The sequence below is a fragment of the Chenopodium album genome, chromosome 11 (genome assembly GCF_948465745.1).
Source record: "Chenopodium album chromosome 11, dcCheAlbu1.1, whole genome shotgun sequence".
Classification (NCBI taxonomy): Eukaryota; Viridiplantae; Streptophyta; class Magnoliopsida; order Caryophyllales; family Amaranthaceae; genus Chenopodium; species Chenopodium album.
The window spans coordinates 54,222,397-54,240,481 of record NC_137844.1 but is presented as its reverse complement, the minus strand read 5'-3'; the positions used below and the strand labels follow the sequence as shown (position 1 = coordinate 54,240,481).

At 34.8% G+C, this 18,085-nt stretch overlaps 2 protein-coding genes across 2 annotated transcripts; both read right to left on the bottom strand.

The window, feature by feature from the left end:
• Positions 1-1,442: 1,442 nt before the first annotated feature.
• LOC145569221 (SUN domain-containing protein 5-like) lies at positions 1,443-5,604 on the bottom strand. The gene is made up of 4 exons (XM_081628574.1): positions 5,126-5,604; positions 3,004-4,346; positions 2,829-2,914; positions 1,443-2,029 (listed from the first exon to the last, which is right to left on the bottom strand). Exons 1-4 carry the CDS (start codon positions 5,343-5,345, stop codon positions 1,801-1,803), a joined length of 1,878 nt encoding a protein of 625 aa, XP_081484700.1. The 5' UTR covers positions 5,346-5,604; the 3' UTR covers positions 1,443-1,800.
• Positions 5,605-6,268: 664 nt separating this feature from the next.
• Positions 6,269-14,103, bottom strand: LOC145567790 (putative inactive ATP-dependent zinc metalloprotease FTSHI 1, chloroplastic). The gene is made up of 15 exons (XM_081627169.1): positions 13,255-14,103; positions 13,095-13,179; positions 11,744-12,178; positions 11,576-11,629; positions 11,421-11,486; positions 10,516-10,611; positions 10,314-10,442; positions 9,632-9,684; positions 9,341-9,536; positions 9,014-9,128; positions 8,343-8,617; positions 7,870-7,953; positions 7,671-7,783; positions 7,328-7,577; positions 6,269-6,794 (listed from the first exon to the last, which is right to left on the bottom strand). The coding sequence occupies exons 1-15, from the start codon at positions 13,989-13,991 to the stop codon at positions 6,606-6,608; spliced, it is 2,877 nt and encodes a 958-aa protein (XP_081483295.1). The 5' UTR covers positions 13,992-14,103; the 3' UTR covers positions 6,269-6,605.
• Positions 14,104-18,085: the final 3,982 nt, after the last annotated feature.

Genomic DNA, 18,085 nt, shown 5'->3' with positions numbered 1-18,085 from the left:
GATAAATAAGATTATGTACTCCATAATAATCAATAAGCATCAATTGCAATTTACAAACGAAATTAATTCAAATAGATGAAAATCAAGTATTTAAAACATACATTAATTTCATTTAATTCATTATGCATGCCTTCAAATTTGGATTATGATAAAATTACTACATCCATTTTATTTTAGATAACCAATTTGACAATTGACATTTAACGATAGTCACTTACTCTTGGTGATATTTTTTAAGAAAAAGATATATAGTCATTTTTACAATTATTTTAAAATTTTTGGTTAAGAGCACCTCAACGAAGCCCAAATTCTTAAGTTAAGAAACCAGGCTCAAATGCCCAATTAAGACTAATCCAAGATTAGAAAAGTCAAGTCAACAGTTGAAATAAGTCAAGTAAAAAAAGATCTAGTATTGGTAATTCAACAATTTTAATTTCAAATTCAAAAACAAGGAAAGGGAAGCACAAATCAAGGATCCATTGATCAATCAACAAAAGTTGTATACTTGTATTTCTTACTTATCACTTTCTTGCCAGTAGTTCCCTTAAGTCATCTAGGTTCAGGAGTTTTTACATTTACAAAAACTTGTGTGGACCTGATTCACAATAATATTAGTGTGGATCTGAGGTTCTACGCATGCGCAATTGGCTTTGTATTGAACATAGTGACCTTAATATTAAATATAATAACCTTAATTTTAACATAGTAATCTTTAATAAAATTTGTGTGATTTTTAATATTATTGCAAACCTAAAATATGACGTTATAACCCTAATTTTAATCTAGTGACCTACATTATTCAAATTGAGTAGTATTTTAAATTTTTTATTAAAAAAATTAATCTCTTATGACCTTTAAAAACACAATCACTTTTATTTTAACAGAATAACCATTATTTTAACATAGTGAACTTTTTTTTATTAATAAAATGACCGTAATTCTACACAAAATAACCATTATTTTAACATAGTGACCTTTTTATTAATAAAATGACCATAGTAACTCTACTATTAGGGGTCCACAATAAATTAATGTGAACCAGGTCTATTTAAGAGTTAGAATGTATTGATCTACAAAGCAATGTGTCCAAGAGTGTTTAAATTGAATACGTTTGCTTGTGAAACGACTAGGACAAAGCTCGAGGAAGTCATTATCTGTGCTGCTGTGCAGGGAAGAAGAGTTAGAGCATTAGTTTTTCTGAGAAGTACAATAATCGAATTACAGCAGAGGTGGAGCTTGTGGCATTCAGAATTAATGTCAGAAAATTGGAAGTGGAAACTGATATGACAACAGTTTTCTGATAAATCTGCTCCAACCTTAGTACGAATTGGAAGATTTCATTACAGGCTCGCCTTTCTCATGTATTTGCTGCCACAATGTTCAACAGACTAACAGAGAAACAGATACAACTGCAACGATTCTACTAATGTACAGTATTTGATAATGCACAAGATAACCGTTTTAAATAATATTCTCGTTCCAATCAGAAGTGCATCATTAATTTCTACATATTGCTAGATACTACAAACATGGTATTCTACCTAATCTAACTCACAACCTATAACAACCAGGTCTTAACCTACAAACTACCAAGTGGAAATGATGGAATGGATTGTTTATTGTTACAAGAGCCAATGAATCCACTAGAGTTACTCCTACAAAAGTCTTATGTTGCTTCTACCTGATATGAGTACATCTCTGCCACAGTTTACAGGACAGGAAGCAGTATGAGCTTTCTGGCACCAAATTAATCGCCTACCACAGTCTCTTCAGTGAGGGTGTAGAAAGGCACAAGGTATACTAGATCAAAGTTATTAACATTGTGATGCCACTGCTAAAGAGTATTAACAACCATCCTCTATTCGTTCTAGAGACGTCATTTCCTTGAGAAGCTCCAAAAGAGAGAAAAACCTGTTTGGAGACTAGCTTGAGGAATGCTATACACAAGAAGAAGAAGCTCACTAATAAAACCGCAAGCTCCTTGTTATGTAGACTTGTCTGGTCATTCTCTATGTTTTCAACAAGAGATCTGCAGTAAAATGGATAGTGTAAGATGATAAGAACAAATAAAATGTGATGAGTTATCAGAGGAGAGAAAATGGATCCCTTTGGAAAAATAGCACAGAACACATCAGTTGCAAGTATTTGAGCCAAGTACAGGAAGGATACCACAAACTTACTGGATGTACATAAAGTACAATACATCAGCTATAAATTTACCCTAAAGTGGTCAAAATTACCCTGATATAAGATATCTGAAGATATGGTGAAATTTCTATAATTCATCTTTATCACTCTGCACCCATCCCAGCATCATATACATGAAAACTGTAATTAACTTGTCACATGCCAAATCATGGAAAACATGCAATTTTTAAAAATTACATATACTAAAACTAGAATATGTACCCATAGGCTAGAAAAGGGATTAAAAAAAAAAGTTAATATTATGTTCCCATGTTTGGTTTGATAAATGACGTGATAATTCATAGAAAAAGAAGGGAAGTGGGAGGAAAGCCCCTTCACAAAATTTTCACTTTTTTTTCTCCCAAAATTGGAGGAATAGAGATACAAAAGTTGTACATCAAATTTCATTTCTTTTCCCTTCATTTCATTTCATTAATCAAACATTGGAAAATAAAATATCTTTCCTTACCCTAATCCTCCTTTCTTTTTCCTCCCTTTATCTTCTTTCCTTTACTAATACTGAACCATATAAAGCCATAAAAAAGTAATTAGGAAGATGATGCAATTTGATGGCACGACATAAACTAAACCAATAGGTAGCAGCTAGATAAGAAAATTTGCGAACTGAAAGGGCAACTGACCTGAGGTTCCTATTTTCACTGACCAACTCATCAATTTGTGAAGAGAGAACAGCCTTCCACAGCTCAATATCTTCAAATTGTTTATCCTGCAAAAAAGGAATCATTATTCTTTTTAAAATTTAGATAAAAAGGAATACGTAGAATACTCATAATATTCAGATAAGTCAGACAATACCGTGTCTTCCTTCCATTCAATTAGTTCTTTGATTTCTTTTCTTTCGTTGTCCAGCAACGAGGTAACTTTTGATATTTCTTTGTTGATTTCAGGAATAATATCATCTTGTTTTTTATTTAGTTCCTGGAGAAACTCTTCTAACACAGATAGGTTCACCTCCACTGACCTCACTTTCTGCATTAAGATCTTCAGAACAGAGTCTCCAGGAATTCTGCTACTTGACTTTCCGACAACTGGATCAGGAATCTTGCCTGAGGTGCCATGATTCTTAGTTGCGTCATTATTGGTCTTTTGCTCGTCACTTGTTCCCACTCCTTTAACAGAAGAACCATTTCCATTAAGACTTTCACTACCATTATTCTCATTTCCTTCAACATCTTGAGGCTTTCCTGATGATACTTCTGTTGAATTAATCTTTGATGGATGTTCACTAGGAGCAGATCTGCTAGAAGTCACCATTAGATCTTCAAGCATCCGCTCAATAGCATCAACACCATAAACTTCCAAGCCACTCAATGTACAATAATGTTCTGATCCATAGTGACTAATCAAACTCAGGTTCAGATAAGTAACCCATTTGGGTTCTGGCAGAACAAAGGTTTGAGCATGCTTAACATTGGCGGCAACAAAATTTCCCATAAAAGACCATGCATCAGTAGGGTAAGTCAAACTTCCCCACAATTCAAACTCCTTGAAGTTTGAGGAGTAGTGCTCAAAATTTGCAATCTTGACAGAATCAACCAAAATATCTTCCGGAAGCTCAACTACAACATACTTATCTGATACAGAACAAGGGTTTCTAAGATACTTATCATGATCCTTCCCCAAAATATTACTTGCTCCTTTTGCTTCCTTATTATGAGCTACAACTTTTGCACCTTTAGCCGCTGAGGCAAAGTTGTAAGCTGTTCCATCAGGTTCAAGTCGATGGGTGATATTCACCTGTTCACTAGAAGAAACCACCCCCTTTCCTGATATTGTTGTACTTCGGGACTCATCCAGCTTCAAATAAGTGGAATCTAAAGCCATTACATGTTGATGGTCCTCTAGTTTGTTCATACTTTGATTAATTCGACAAGGCATTTCACACACCATGTTGTTGTAGCCTAATCTTAATATGTTAAAGATCAATTCTTCCAAACCATTATGCCTAGGGAGCGAGCAATTAGAATTCAAAGAAACTAGCCCTTGAATGGTAGAAATGTTAACGTTTATTGATATATTAACCTCTAACAAAACGTTGTCCGTGTAGTTTTCAACAGTGATATTATGAAAGGAATCTCCATCACCAACAAGCTTACCCTCGGATAACATGCTTTTATAATTAGAGTAATGATGAGTCTCTGGAAATTATAAACTAAGTTAGTGTTCTCAGCTCAATTGGGAGTTTTGGGACTAAACAAGCATCAAATTGACTACTAACTTGAACCTTGTGTACACCACACATTTAAGCAAAATAATCAAACAAAGACGAAACAGAAGAGGTAATGCACCTCTAAGATCTGGAAATATTGGCTGCATTAATATATTGTACTAGCAACTATAATTTTATTAGCTGGTTGCCTTAATACAAATGTAATTATGGGTTGCCACAGCTTAACTAGTCTCAGTGCCTAACATTTATAAATAATTCACTCCCTCAGTCTCCAAGACACATCTTTAACCGTAACACACTAACATCTTGAAAACACACATCGAAACAAATCTAACAAGATCACACGTGATCACGCTTATTGCAAGCTCACAAAGTAAATCAGAATAGAAACTACAAAAAAGCTTTATACTATCATATCATATAATCCAAATGCACAAGCAGATTCATATCAATCACATGCTATTAAATTATCAAAACATACAGATCAAAAAGGAAAAGCTATTATTATTGACCCATATAAATACACAGCAATCATTAAAAGCTCATATTACCATATAAACCAACCATAATTAAGAAGTAATCAAGCAAAACCTAAAATGAACCACATATAAACAAAGGTCCCACATTGTTGCAGAAAACTCCAAATCAAAACATGGGTAATTGAGAAATCAATCAAAATAAATAAATAATTAAAAACCCAGAAAATTAATTAATTAATGAATTAGTTAATTGGATGAAAAAAAATACCTGCATGACCATCGCTGAGACAAACTTCACAGTAAAACAAAAAAACGAAGCACCCAATCAAGGAAACGCAGAGTTCATAGAAGCTATTATTATTGTTGTTGGTTCTGCTAATATCGCCATTCTTGGTCTTCTTAATACCTTCAAAATCTTGGGTTTTCTTATAATTATTATGAATGCTACATTTTTTGACATTTAACCCAAAGTTTTGAGCTTTCTTCATTTCTCATCCGTACAATAAAAGGGAAAGTTTATGTGCAAATTATATACGAGTAATAAAAATTGGTATTGCTATTTTGATTAGCAGTTAGTTTGTTGGAGATAGAGAGGATGAGAGTTGAAGGAAGAATTAAAGTTGAAAAATGAAGAGGAATTTCTGGGTTTGTAAAAATTGGTGTTGCTATTTTGATTAGCAGTTAGTTTTGGAGTTAGTTTTTGTAATGACTTAATCTCCAATTTCGTCGGGGAATTCATGGTCTGGTTTGCTTTTGAGCCGAGGTACTTGGAATTAAATGGCCTACTGTCATAAAATAATAATTACGGAGTACAACATAATCCATACATTGATACAATATTAATTTGTACATAATTATACTATTAAAAGTGTAAGTATTACATACGATACTTGAACGTTTTTTATTTTTAAATTGCAACTTAAAAGATAGCGGATTTATAGTGAGATTTTGATATTAGAAAAGGCTAATCGTGATATCAAGCTTCATTACGGCCTTTTAGGTACTTGGAAATGTCCTCTCCCCAACACTCAAGGGGTTAAGTATGGTAAGATTGGTTCAAGGTCAGATTTAATTGAGTTATTCACTCTCTAAAACATGAAAGGTGTGCCACATTTTTCAAGCAACTATTTAGCTCGGTATAATTACTTATGCATGTTGATTAAGCATCTTATTCATGAGAAAGCCAAGGGAGCAAGTGGTTTATATTTGATTATATACATGATGTATTAGATCTTGGTTGGTTTCAAAGAGTTGAGAATAAGGTAGCTTATATTAAGGCTCGTGTCATGCTGTCATCCTTCAACCTTAGAAGTTTGATAGAACAACGTGTGTTGAATGATATTCCTTCTTATATTGTCCGTCAAATTCAACCTCTCCACCTAAACAATTGTAGTACTTATACTACGAAGTATTTAGCTTAGGTAAAATACAATTTCACTATTGCTCCCTCAACATGGAGCTAGCAAAATATTGGGCCAAGAATCTCTGTACATTAAATGTCAACTAGTGACAAAACTACAAAAACAGCTTACAGACTCATTTCAAAACTTCAAATTTCCTTAATATGAGAGAGCTTACAACTAATAGCTTAACCCGCATTCTTCCTCTCAGCCTGCTTGGGGCATGTCTCCAGCATGTCAGTACAATGGATTAGATTATAGACGCTATGGCTCACATATCAAAGAAATTGACTTCTATGCAACACACTGATTCTGTTGTTGGCCTGGTCCGTCAATGGCATGGAAACATTACACCAATTCACCACTTGATGAAGTTGACAATGCATGCTCTAGCTCATAGCCTTGGTCCTCACTAAAGAACGGAAGGCTACCAGGATGTTCCTCCTCCAACAGAAAGCTCACTGATGTTTCTGCAGGGTATTTGTCAATGATAAAATCAATTTCTGCTCCACTGATCTCCTTTTGGTTTAATAGAACCTGAAAATGGAACACAACAAAGATCAAATACGGCAAGAGTTCCACACTGTCTCACATCACATTTGTGTCCAGAAAGTTACGGTTTTTCTCAACCATTTCAGGTGACTTGGTGAGCAACCATGCATCAGTACCTTCACTATCTCCCCTCTCATATGGATGTGTGTTCAAAGGAGTAATTCAATTAACAATACCCAAATCAAGAGCACATGATGACATGAATGAGAATAATAACTAACAGGAATTTCTCAAATTTATGAATCTAATAAACCAATTGACAATATAGTTGCAGCAAGCAACAAGAAACCACCTTTGCTTAAATACAACACTCATAAAAAATTGACGCTTTTTCAACAATAAATGTACATGCCATTTGGGGTGGGGGGGTATTACCAGAAATGAATTAGTAGAGCAGCATTGAGGCATTTAAGAGGGGGGTTGTGCACTTGTGCTATACAAATATTTCTATTTTAGAAAGCCCAAAAACCAAATCAATTTGATGAAAAGGGCATTAGATCCAGCACACAGTCATATACCTTTACAGTTTTGAGCAAAGCAGCATGATGCTGTCTAAGCAGCAAAACAGTCTTCTTATACATCTCCCGCAACAATTCTTCAGTTCTCTTGGCAATTTCATCGTCCAAATTGAAATTAAGTGGGGGTTCTGTAAGATCATAGTCATCATACAAGGAACCCTCAAAGTCCAGCCTGGGTCCCACAAATTTAGCCGTCTTCCTCCAAGGAGGTGGTTCTCCATGTATGACCATAGGGTTCTCCAGATTCCATCTGATAGAAATTGGAAACATTGATCTATTAAAAAAAAAAAAAAAAAAAAAGGAAAACATAGTAAGGTAAAGAGAAGCTAAGAAATAAACTTACATGGTTATAATTTTTCGGGCAAGCCAGGTTGCATCAGCAAGATAGTTAACTGATGCCCTTGATGTATCACGTCCATATATAACTTCCTCAGCAGCTCTCCCACCAAGAAATACCTTTCCAGGTAAATTCAGGTCAACAAAAAAAGATCCTTACACCATAACAAATGGATAAAAAGACTAAGAAATCTTAATGTTTGAACCTGTAAACGATGTAGCAACTGTGGCCGCCTCTCAAACATGTATAACTCATCATCAAGACGATGAAATACGACTTGTGATAGTGTCTGCAAAAATAACCCAATACATGTTAGGCGTAGTAATACTAATCAAATCATCAGTACCTGCTTCACGGATATAAGAAAATTAAACTAACCATCCTAGAAAAAGTTATTTTATAGACCTACATTTTTTCCAGCCTTGCCATAAGGTATATTGGGGACATGAGCATTATACAAATATATACTTTAATCAACATTATGGAACTAGTTGACATTTCAATAGCCAATCAAAGAATTTTACTGCTTTTAAGCAGCATAACAAAAGCACTTGTTGTTCATAAAAATTTCATATACTCACTACATAGAGAATACTTGCTGAAGGCTGACAAGTGACAGGGTAGGTACAAATGACAAGAAACGAGTTTCAAGAAAGAGTCATAAGGAAACAAGGTAACCTGGCCACGTGGGTTGATAGACACACGATCACAACGTTCAACTTTTGCATTCTCAAGCCTTCTAAGCAAATGAGATGTTATAGCAGTTCCCACTTCAGCTGTGGCCCTGCGACATTGTCCTTGGTGCCCCAACTCTATGCCGACACGTTTAGGCCCAATTGTTAGTCGATCCACTGCATCATCAAGATCAGACTGGTCAACCTCTTCATGCCCTTTCCTAGCAGCAACTAAAGCAGCTTCTTGCAACAGCTGAGCCAACTTCGCACCAGTCCATCCTGAACATGCATGAATATCTTATCGTCATACAATCACGTCTATAGAGAGGTCAATGTATCCTGTAAGAACTAATACTTCCTCCATTTCTTTTTAGTTGCATCATATTCTTGAAACGGAAGTATCAAATTAGTTGCATCACTTTCCCTTTTAGTTAATAAACTCTATCTCTCTCCTATCACAAGGGTCCTTTTTTTTTTTCCTTTTTTTCTATTCTCTCTCTCTCTCTCTCTCTCATCTCCAACAATTGCCTAGGAGTCCACGATTTGCAAAGTGATACAGCTAAAAACAACGGAGGTTGTAATCTCATACATCAAAACAGGTCTCATTCACAATTCAAGCATGTCAATTGTCAACATGTAATATGCTATATAAGGTCATATATCATATTGCCATACCAGGTAAGTCATTGGCATAACTGGACAAATCAACAGAAGGAGACAATTTCACTTTGCGGGCATGAACTTTCAAGACTTCCAATCTTCCTTTAGCATTGGGAGGTTGAACTCTTATCTATACAAGAAGGAAAAAGGTCTGATTAACAAATTTTTTTACCATATAAAAGTATTAACGAAGATAAGCTAAATAATCAGCACTTTCAAATTAAGTAGGAAGCAAAAGTTCTTAGATTGTCATCTTATAAGGAGTATGTATAGCCAAGGCTGTAAGATATCATGATACACCGCACTTATTAAAAATTGGAAGAAAATACAGAGATTACAAACCTTTCTATCAAAACGACCTGGTCGAAGAAGTGCAGGGTCCAACAAATCCATCCGGTTGGTAGCACCTAGAAAGATGACACCTTTGCCAGTATCAAAACCATCAAGTTCAATTAAGAGCTGATTCAAAGTAGTTTCTCTCTCTTGAGTGGCTGCATTATACAGATTATCACTTGAATCACTGAATATTCCTTGCCGCCTGAATTTACAAAACCCGGGAAAATTAAATCAAAATATCCAGTAAACATATGACTAATAATCTTCAAAAAATTGATTTGACAAAAAGATACGCACCGTGTAGCTAATGCATCAATTTCATCAATAAATATGACAGATGGCTTATTTACCTGCAAAATGAAATGTTTATTAATCAGTAAATGAAAATGGTGCAGAGCAGTTTGTGTAACAGTTTTACATGTTAATCAGCTCTTAAGAAGCATACACCAAAGTTGCCACAAAGACAACATCACACCATCAAGGAAATGAGACTCTGTAATGAACTGGAATTTTGGGGAGAAAATTAAGGGAAGAAGAAAATGAACTTGATAGATGATATGAAAAATTACAGAAAATTAAAGGGTTATTCACTTATTCAAGCTTACAAGAGGCTTGATTAACACAAAAAGAACTAAATGAAACACTCAAATTCAATAATACCCGGCATATACACTTCCTCCTTCCAAGCTAGACTATTCACTACAATCATTGCCCTCACTATTACACGATGCAATTAAGACTCCAGCCTAAATAGGGTTTTGGTGATCATTACTCCAACAGTTGCAGAGTAATTTCTCAAATTAACTACTAATACGCAGAATGTGAGGACTCTGACTTCTCAGGAAACATTGCGCAGAAAGGGATATAAAATTGTAAAACATGGGTCATACAAAGTCAGTAGCATCCATGAAGCGCGATGCTGGCACGTTGACTTCTACGCACTGATACATGATGACAGGAAGCAAGTATGTCATTTTACCTTGGCTCTCTTGAATAAATCCCTGATACGTGCAGAACCAACACCGACAAGAACTTCAACAAACTCTGACCCAGCCATTTGGTAAAATGGAACACCAGCTTCACCAGCTATCGCTTTTGCAACTAAAGTCTGCCAGACAAGGGATAAATATTTTAACATTGCATGTACCAACAAAACACCATAAACACCATCTATATATTACCTTTCCACAACCAGGTGGCCCTTCCAGAAGGACTCCATGAGGAGGTTTTATTCCCAGTTTATCAAATAGATCTGGATTCTTCAAGTAATTCACCAACTACAGAAAGCAAACAACATAAAAAGCAACCAATTCAGTTACAATTCAGAAGACAGTATCAAAATATTGAAAAAAATTTATAGAGTGGGGAAATCACTCAGGGCTGGATATCAGCTTGCTCATAGACTAAAACCTTTCAAGACAAGCTGTCTAAGCAGAAACCTTAGTTATTCAAACAGGACTTAAACTAATAAGAAATACGGAGTGGAAAATTTTAATCAATTGATTCAGAAACTATGAGCTATAAAAGAAATATAGACAATGACAGAGGCCATGCATAATTTGCTGCATGAAAACAAGACATATAGATTCAAAAACTCATGAGCCATCAAGCAGTTCAAAAAGGCCTGTCTATAGCAAAGACAGCATCAATAATCCTTTTACCAGTATCTCGCAAAGGAAAAGGACAAGTATAAAGACCTGGATGGACATAAACCACGGGGACCAGTCATATGAGGCTAATCACTTATTCTTAAGTACTCATGATGCAGCGGTAATTATTGCTCCTTTTCACTTTAGGCACCAACAAGTAACTTTCAGCCAGTGCCCATAAGGTCCATAACAGAAGAAACTAAGAAAGAGTAGTAGAATAACATAATAAAGTCAAATGGTGATCCCGAGTGTTCTTTTATATTCACCAAACACATACTTTCTCAGTCATAAACAATGCCCTTCAACAGAGACAAGAAGTTTAGGCAGTAAAAGCAACCAATACATGGTATAATTAATCTTCCCAATGTATTATAGTTATGCAAGTAGAATTTCTATTAATAAGCATGATGATCATTGATCAAAGTGTATATATGTACCTCTTGAAGCTCTTCAACTGCTTCTTCAATGCCAGCTACATCAGCAAAAGTGACCCCAGTTGAACCCTACAAACTATATTTAGTGAGTATCATATGATTAATTATCAATTACAGAAAAAGAACATAAAATAGGCAGAATTTTCTAAGGTATTTACATCAACTCGAGCCTGAGGTTTGGATTGTGAAAAATCAATACCTTGCCAAATATCCTACACATTAAACACATCACAAGAATTAGCATGTACAGATACCGGCCACATTAAAAAAGACAAAAAAAATTACACAATGCTACTTGTATAAAAGAAAGAAAGGTGGTGACATACCCACTTCTTGAAATTCTTTGGTCTTCTTGAAAGAGTAAAACGTACAAGGAGAACCATAGTTAAAAGAACCAATGAGATCGGTTTAAGTATCTCAAGACTAGCAGATAAACCACCAAAAGTATAAAATTCAGATATCTTGGAAATTAATCCTCCATCGCTAAACATGTCAGTAAGATTATCCCAAACTCTCTCCACGATACCAAAAATGATTCCGAGGAAGAGTTTGAGAAAAGGCTTAACAATAGGCCAGGCAATGTACACAGTAGCAACAAAAACAAAGCTGGTGGCAGCAAAAACAGCTGAAGCAAGAAAGCTTCCAACAACAACTGCAGCAGCTGCCAAGACAACAGTAACCATTCCAAATTCCACCATGATTCTGCTTGATATGGAGGATGCAATAGGATTAGGATACTCCGGCAATTTCACAATTGATGCCTGTATAAAAAGAAATGGAATAAATACAAATTGTTGACTAACTGGCAAAAGTTTACGCCAAAAAATATATTTTGATTCTGCACACCACCACCAGTGCAACCAATCTTCTTTTTTTAGGGGGGGGGGGGGGGGGGGGGCGGGGCTGGTTGAAAACGTTCATTGCAAACAAGGGGGCTGGTTGAAAATGTTCATTGCAAACAAAAAAATCATGTAATGTACTATTTGAAAGTTGAGACATCTTCAAGAGATCAGAAATTTTTGTAACAAGTAATCGGTATTCACGATGGAAAGGAGATGATCTAGGGCATGATGCAGTATTTAGCAAAACTGATAAACAAAAGTACAGAGTCTTTCTTGACTTTGAAATTTGAAGAATTAGGTGAGGAGGAAGAAAATTGAACATAGTTGTTAAATGATATTATATTAGACAGATATAAAGAGGTTTATATCCGCCATTCTCTTCCTTTTCTGCTCATGAAAATGTCCATAGAATGAATCTTCAACAAGGAGGCAATGTATTATAGACGCATTTCATAATGGTCAAAATGCATTGGGACAAGAAAGAAATGCGAAAACAGACTTTCCATACAAGGTGTAAACAGATTTTGCATATTGCAATTAATATCTACCAAAAGTAGACAGCAACATGATACAAATACAATACCATCATACCCCTCAACAGCAAGGATTAAGAAATTGATAAAACACAAAAATTTGAAAAACAACAGTAAGCAAAACAAAAGCTCATTGAACATATTATCACAATATTATAGCTTACAACCTTACTTAAAACCATTAAGTACTATCAATGGCGATTATGGAACACAAAATAATATTGCAATTACGAATTGGCGATCTTCCAATTACTAGTCTAGCTATAATGGATTAATAACTCCCGTGTTTTGAGTAAAATTACCGTAGCTCGTGTCTCTATTTCATACTGAGGACCAGTATACTCTGTCAAGATCAGCTGTGCTTGATTAGCATCCAACTGCATTGCCCTGCCAACAACTGCATAACATTATCATCAAAATCATTCAAAACCAGTCAAAACATTAAAGCAATCAGTATCTCACCATCGAGTTCGATGCAAGCTCTTCTCTCCAGGAGTTTCTTTCAGCTCCACAATATAATCTCTAACCTCATCCCCAGTAACCATTCCACGCTGCTCCTCCTTGAGAGTCAACAACTTTACCTTATCCTTCCTCATAAACTTCACAAACTCCTCATAGCTCATTTTCGGCAACGCCTCGAAATTCCGATCAAATTCCTCTTCTTCAGACAAATTCACTCCAAACAATTGCTCAGGAACATAAAGCTTCCCTCTAAATTCCCTCAATATATCCTTCAAATACACATCACCCTCCATTTTTTCACCCCCATTTTCCTCAACAACCTCATTTTCCCTCCCCTTATCCTTCAAAATCAGCTTCTTTAACACCTCAAAAGATCCAAAACGATATCTTTTGTTCTTCAAATTCTCTATTTCAGTCGAAGTAAGCACTTCATCCCCAATTCGAAACTTGGGTTCTACTTGGCTAGGGTTTTCTTTCAAAACCCTAGTCACAAAATCTTCATTATTTGAATTCGTCGTATCCTCAGTCGATGATTTACAGGCTAAAATGGGTCGCCGACGAGTGAATTTTACTTGAACCCTAGAAAATTTAGTAGCATTGAATTGCTGAGAATGTTTCCGAATTCGAATTGAAGTAATGGTTGAGCAGCTTAGATTTTTGATTGGAAATGGTTGATAAACCCTAGTAGGCAAAAGACATTCTCGTGTGCACATTGTTTGGGGGTTGAATTGGGGCATATATTCATCAAATTAGGGTTTATGCGAAAGAAATCGGAATTCCTTATCGGGGTAACTCTGCAACCACAATGGACACCATGTAAGCAGCTGGGGAAGAAGACAACAACAGACTAACTGTTGGCTAAGACATTTTATACGTACTGTGGTACTTTTAGGGAGCGTTTGGTTCACACAGGTATGGGTTTGGAATAAATAATAGGCTTAAGGTGGTATCGGATTGAAACTTATATTACGTACTCCGTATTTAGTTTAATTGAATCTCTCACTATTCTCTCCTTTTATGATACCTAAGGGAATGGAATGAGCTAAACCCACCTCCCTCGAAATTTCTAAACCCCATGCCTCGTGGGTTTAAGATATAGGTTTAAAATTCATACTTTTGACAATCAAACATATGGTATGGGTTTTAGTCATTCTAAACACATAACTCATACCTATATTCCGCGAACCAAACACCCCCTTATGAAGTTATGGATGACAAATGTACTAGTTACACTTTATTTAAATGAACGTTTAATATACCCTAAAAAATATATATGAACGTTTAATATCCTTAACTATTCCAAACACTCCGTGGTTAGGTAGATTTAACAACTTAGATGAACCCGTATTGCAAAGAGCATTTTTGGATTGTTAAAGCGTAAATTATTAAGGGTAAAAGCGTTGGTAGAACACATGTGGTTTCAAAAAATATCAGAGAAAGTGGATTGCGTGAAAAAACAAACCAACGCGTCATTTTAGGCAAATTGTTTAATGGTTAATCGGTCTTCTAACCTTGGTTTCCTTATGTAGGGAACAAATATATTGTTGACCCTCCCAATCTTCATTATTGGTACCACTTGCACTATAAGTTGCTCACCACCGCCAACAAAAGTTTTGTGAAGAGCTTAATTGATAATTGGAAAAATTGAAAAGAATAATCTCACCTTTGCCCAACCTGCTCAAAACAAACCAAGCTTTGGAAATTCTGGCAACAAGCCAACCTTGACCCCTTATTTTCTCAAAACAAGCCTTTTTACCCACTACCAGTTTAATAGGTTAATTTTTTTTTAATTTCCTTTAATCTTTCTCCTCCCACTCAACACCCTCCTCCATGAAAACCACCTTGGAAAACACCACCAACACTACCCAAGAACCAAACTGACCCACACCCTACCCGAAACCACCCACGCCCAACCCCAAACCATCACCCTTCACTTCCCCCACCCCAGAAAACCACCCTTTTCCTACTCCCCCACCTCGACACTTCCCTAAAACCCAAAACCCCAACCTTCGAAACCGCCGTAAAACCCGAAACCCCACTACTGAAACCACCCAATTGAAACCCACCCAAAAACACAGTCTAAAGAATGAAAACAAAAACAACCCAAAAATATGATTAAAAAATCCAACCTAACAAAGGGACCAAAATCATTCAATTTTTCATGTTAGTGCAGTTTAATTAATTGAAATTCCTACAAAACATGATTTAAAAGAATGAGGAAGCAATGAAAGCTTGAAATCTTCATCCACCCCCAAAACCTCTTTATTCATCCCCATAAACAACCTTTACCATATGAAAATCAACCCCAACAATCACCAAAAACAACCCAAACAACCGAATCTAAAAAACTTTGAAAGAGAGAGGAGAAAGTGGCGGCGCAGCGGCGGTGAGAAAAACTGGTTCAGTGGGATCGGGGAAGCGTAGGGAAGGGGAACGAGAGAGGAGAGCAGAGGGCTGGTTTTTTTTTATTATTATTATTTTTTACTCCCTCCGTCCCTTATTTACATTCCTGCTTTCCTTTTTGGGTTTTTCAAAATTACATTTCTACTTTCCTTTTTTAGTAAGTAAATTTTTACCAAATATCCCAAATTATCCCTATTTTTCTGTTTTGTAATTAATGCTTTCTCTATTTTCTCATTCTTATTTTCTCATTCTCACTCTTATTAATGCCTTTAAAAAATTCAGAATCCATGTGCATCACTTTAGATGAATATGATTGGTCCTTTTATCTTTCACCAAAAAATGTTATTAGTCTTTTTTTCTTTTCAAAGGATTGATGACATGTGTATCATTAAATATTATTCAATCTTTGTTTTATTCAAAGACATCAATTAATGTCTTGTAAATTCCATTGTAATTTCCATTATACTTTGTTTTATTGTTCTTTGTTTTATTCCAAGTTTCTTAATTCCCGTGTAATTTTAGAAATAGGAATGTAAAAAAGTAACGGAGGGAGTATGTTTTTCCAAAATAATTAATTTAAGATAAAAACTAATTAGAAGGTGACATGTGGCAAGTCACCTTCTAAAACCAGTTAATAATTTTTAAAGCCGGTAAAAGGACTGTTTTGAGAAAAAAAGGGCAAAGGTTGGCTTGTTCCCAGAATTTCCAAAATTTGGCTTATTTTGAGCAGATTGAGCAAAGGTGGGATTATTCTTTTTAATTTTTCCTTGATAATTTATAGTTTTGTACTTGTACCATGAATGTGAAGCAAGCAAATGCTGAATAGCCAGGATGTCTAACATTCAAGACGTCTTCCAGACTTCTGTCTGGTAATGTTAATATAACTAGTTAAACAACACTCACCAAGATAAGCGTAACTCGGTGATAAATATTAAATATTGGACTTATTAACTTGAGGCTGTGGGTTCAATCAATATCAACTTTAATTTAAGAGCGGGATGCCTTATGCTTTTCCCCCTCTCTTTCAAAGAGTTGTATCCGTAAGTACGAAACTAAAAAAAATTGAGGTTTAGATTTGATTAGAATCCTTCTTACCTAAAAAAAAAAAAAAACTCCCAATCTTATCTTAGATTAGTCATGTCATTTTGAGTTTTTGCAGGACTTTAGTTTTTTTTTGTTAGTCAAAATATATCCCTAATTTAAGCCTTACATCATGTTAGTGGACCATTTCAACCAAAAGTTTAAGCTGATGTTTGAGACCTAGTAATATGTTTTTATACCCTATCAAAAAGTATTTGATGAGCACTGTTTGCTATATTGATTGACATAGCACAGCTCCACCCTGTCTTTCTCCCTCCCCTTCAAATCCTTTCTCCTTTTCCTTTTCCCGGTTTGCAAATTTTTCACATATATTTCTCAACGTACTTTTCCACCCTACTAGGTAATGTTATACCAAAAATGCTTTGCAACTCACTCTCTTTAATGTCAAGTTCTTTAATTTTTTTAGCATATCTTTTAACATCGATTTAAGGAATTACATTAACTAGAAGCAAAATCAAAGCAACACATAAATCATTATAGCCACTTATGTGTGTATTAAGTTGTCAGGCATTGGCAAATCAAAATTGCTTTCGATTCTATCTCACAAGTCCACCATCAACTTATCAAACCTCACATGTTCTGCGATTATAGTGCCAATGACAAATCTAACCTCTTTTTTTTAATAAATACATTATCCTAATGACTTACAAAACAAAAATAATTTAGTGAGAAATAACAATTTGCTATAAAATAATTATGAGTACAATTTTTCTTCTGTAAATCATTACTTAAATGTATATACATTTTTTTATATAACATATGATTTATACGGTAACTTAAATTAATTAAAACTAATAATATTAAAACCATTTATGCATTAACAAATCACGTAAAATTATTTATAAAATAACAAATTACGAGTAACTACGTACATATTGTATTGCACATAGTTAACTCATATAATTATGTGAATTGATACATTACTTTAAATTTGCATATTGTTGATTTCATATTAAATAATCTAATGCTAAATAAGTCATTATTTTTTCATTTTATAAATGTTTTTAAAAATAATTTTTAGTTAAAAACAAGTGGGGTAAATTGATCTCGTTGCTTTGAACTTAGATCCGTTACTGTCTAGTACAACTTTAATCTCTTTTCTATATCGTGTTTTTTCGTTCAAAACCCTAATGGCTCTATTAAATTGGTGAAATCCCAAACGAAGATTCATAAATTCAAAATTATAACTAATCTTAAAAGAGTTTTCTGTCTTCTTACTAATTTCAGCAAAAAAAAAAAAAAAAGTTAGTCACTTCTTCGAATCTATAGCAAATATATCAATCTTGTTCAGTTTTGCATGCGACTAAATATATGTTTGGTTTGAACA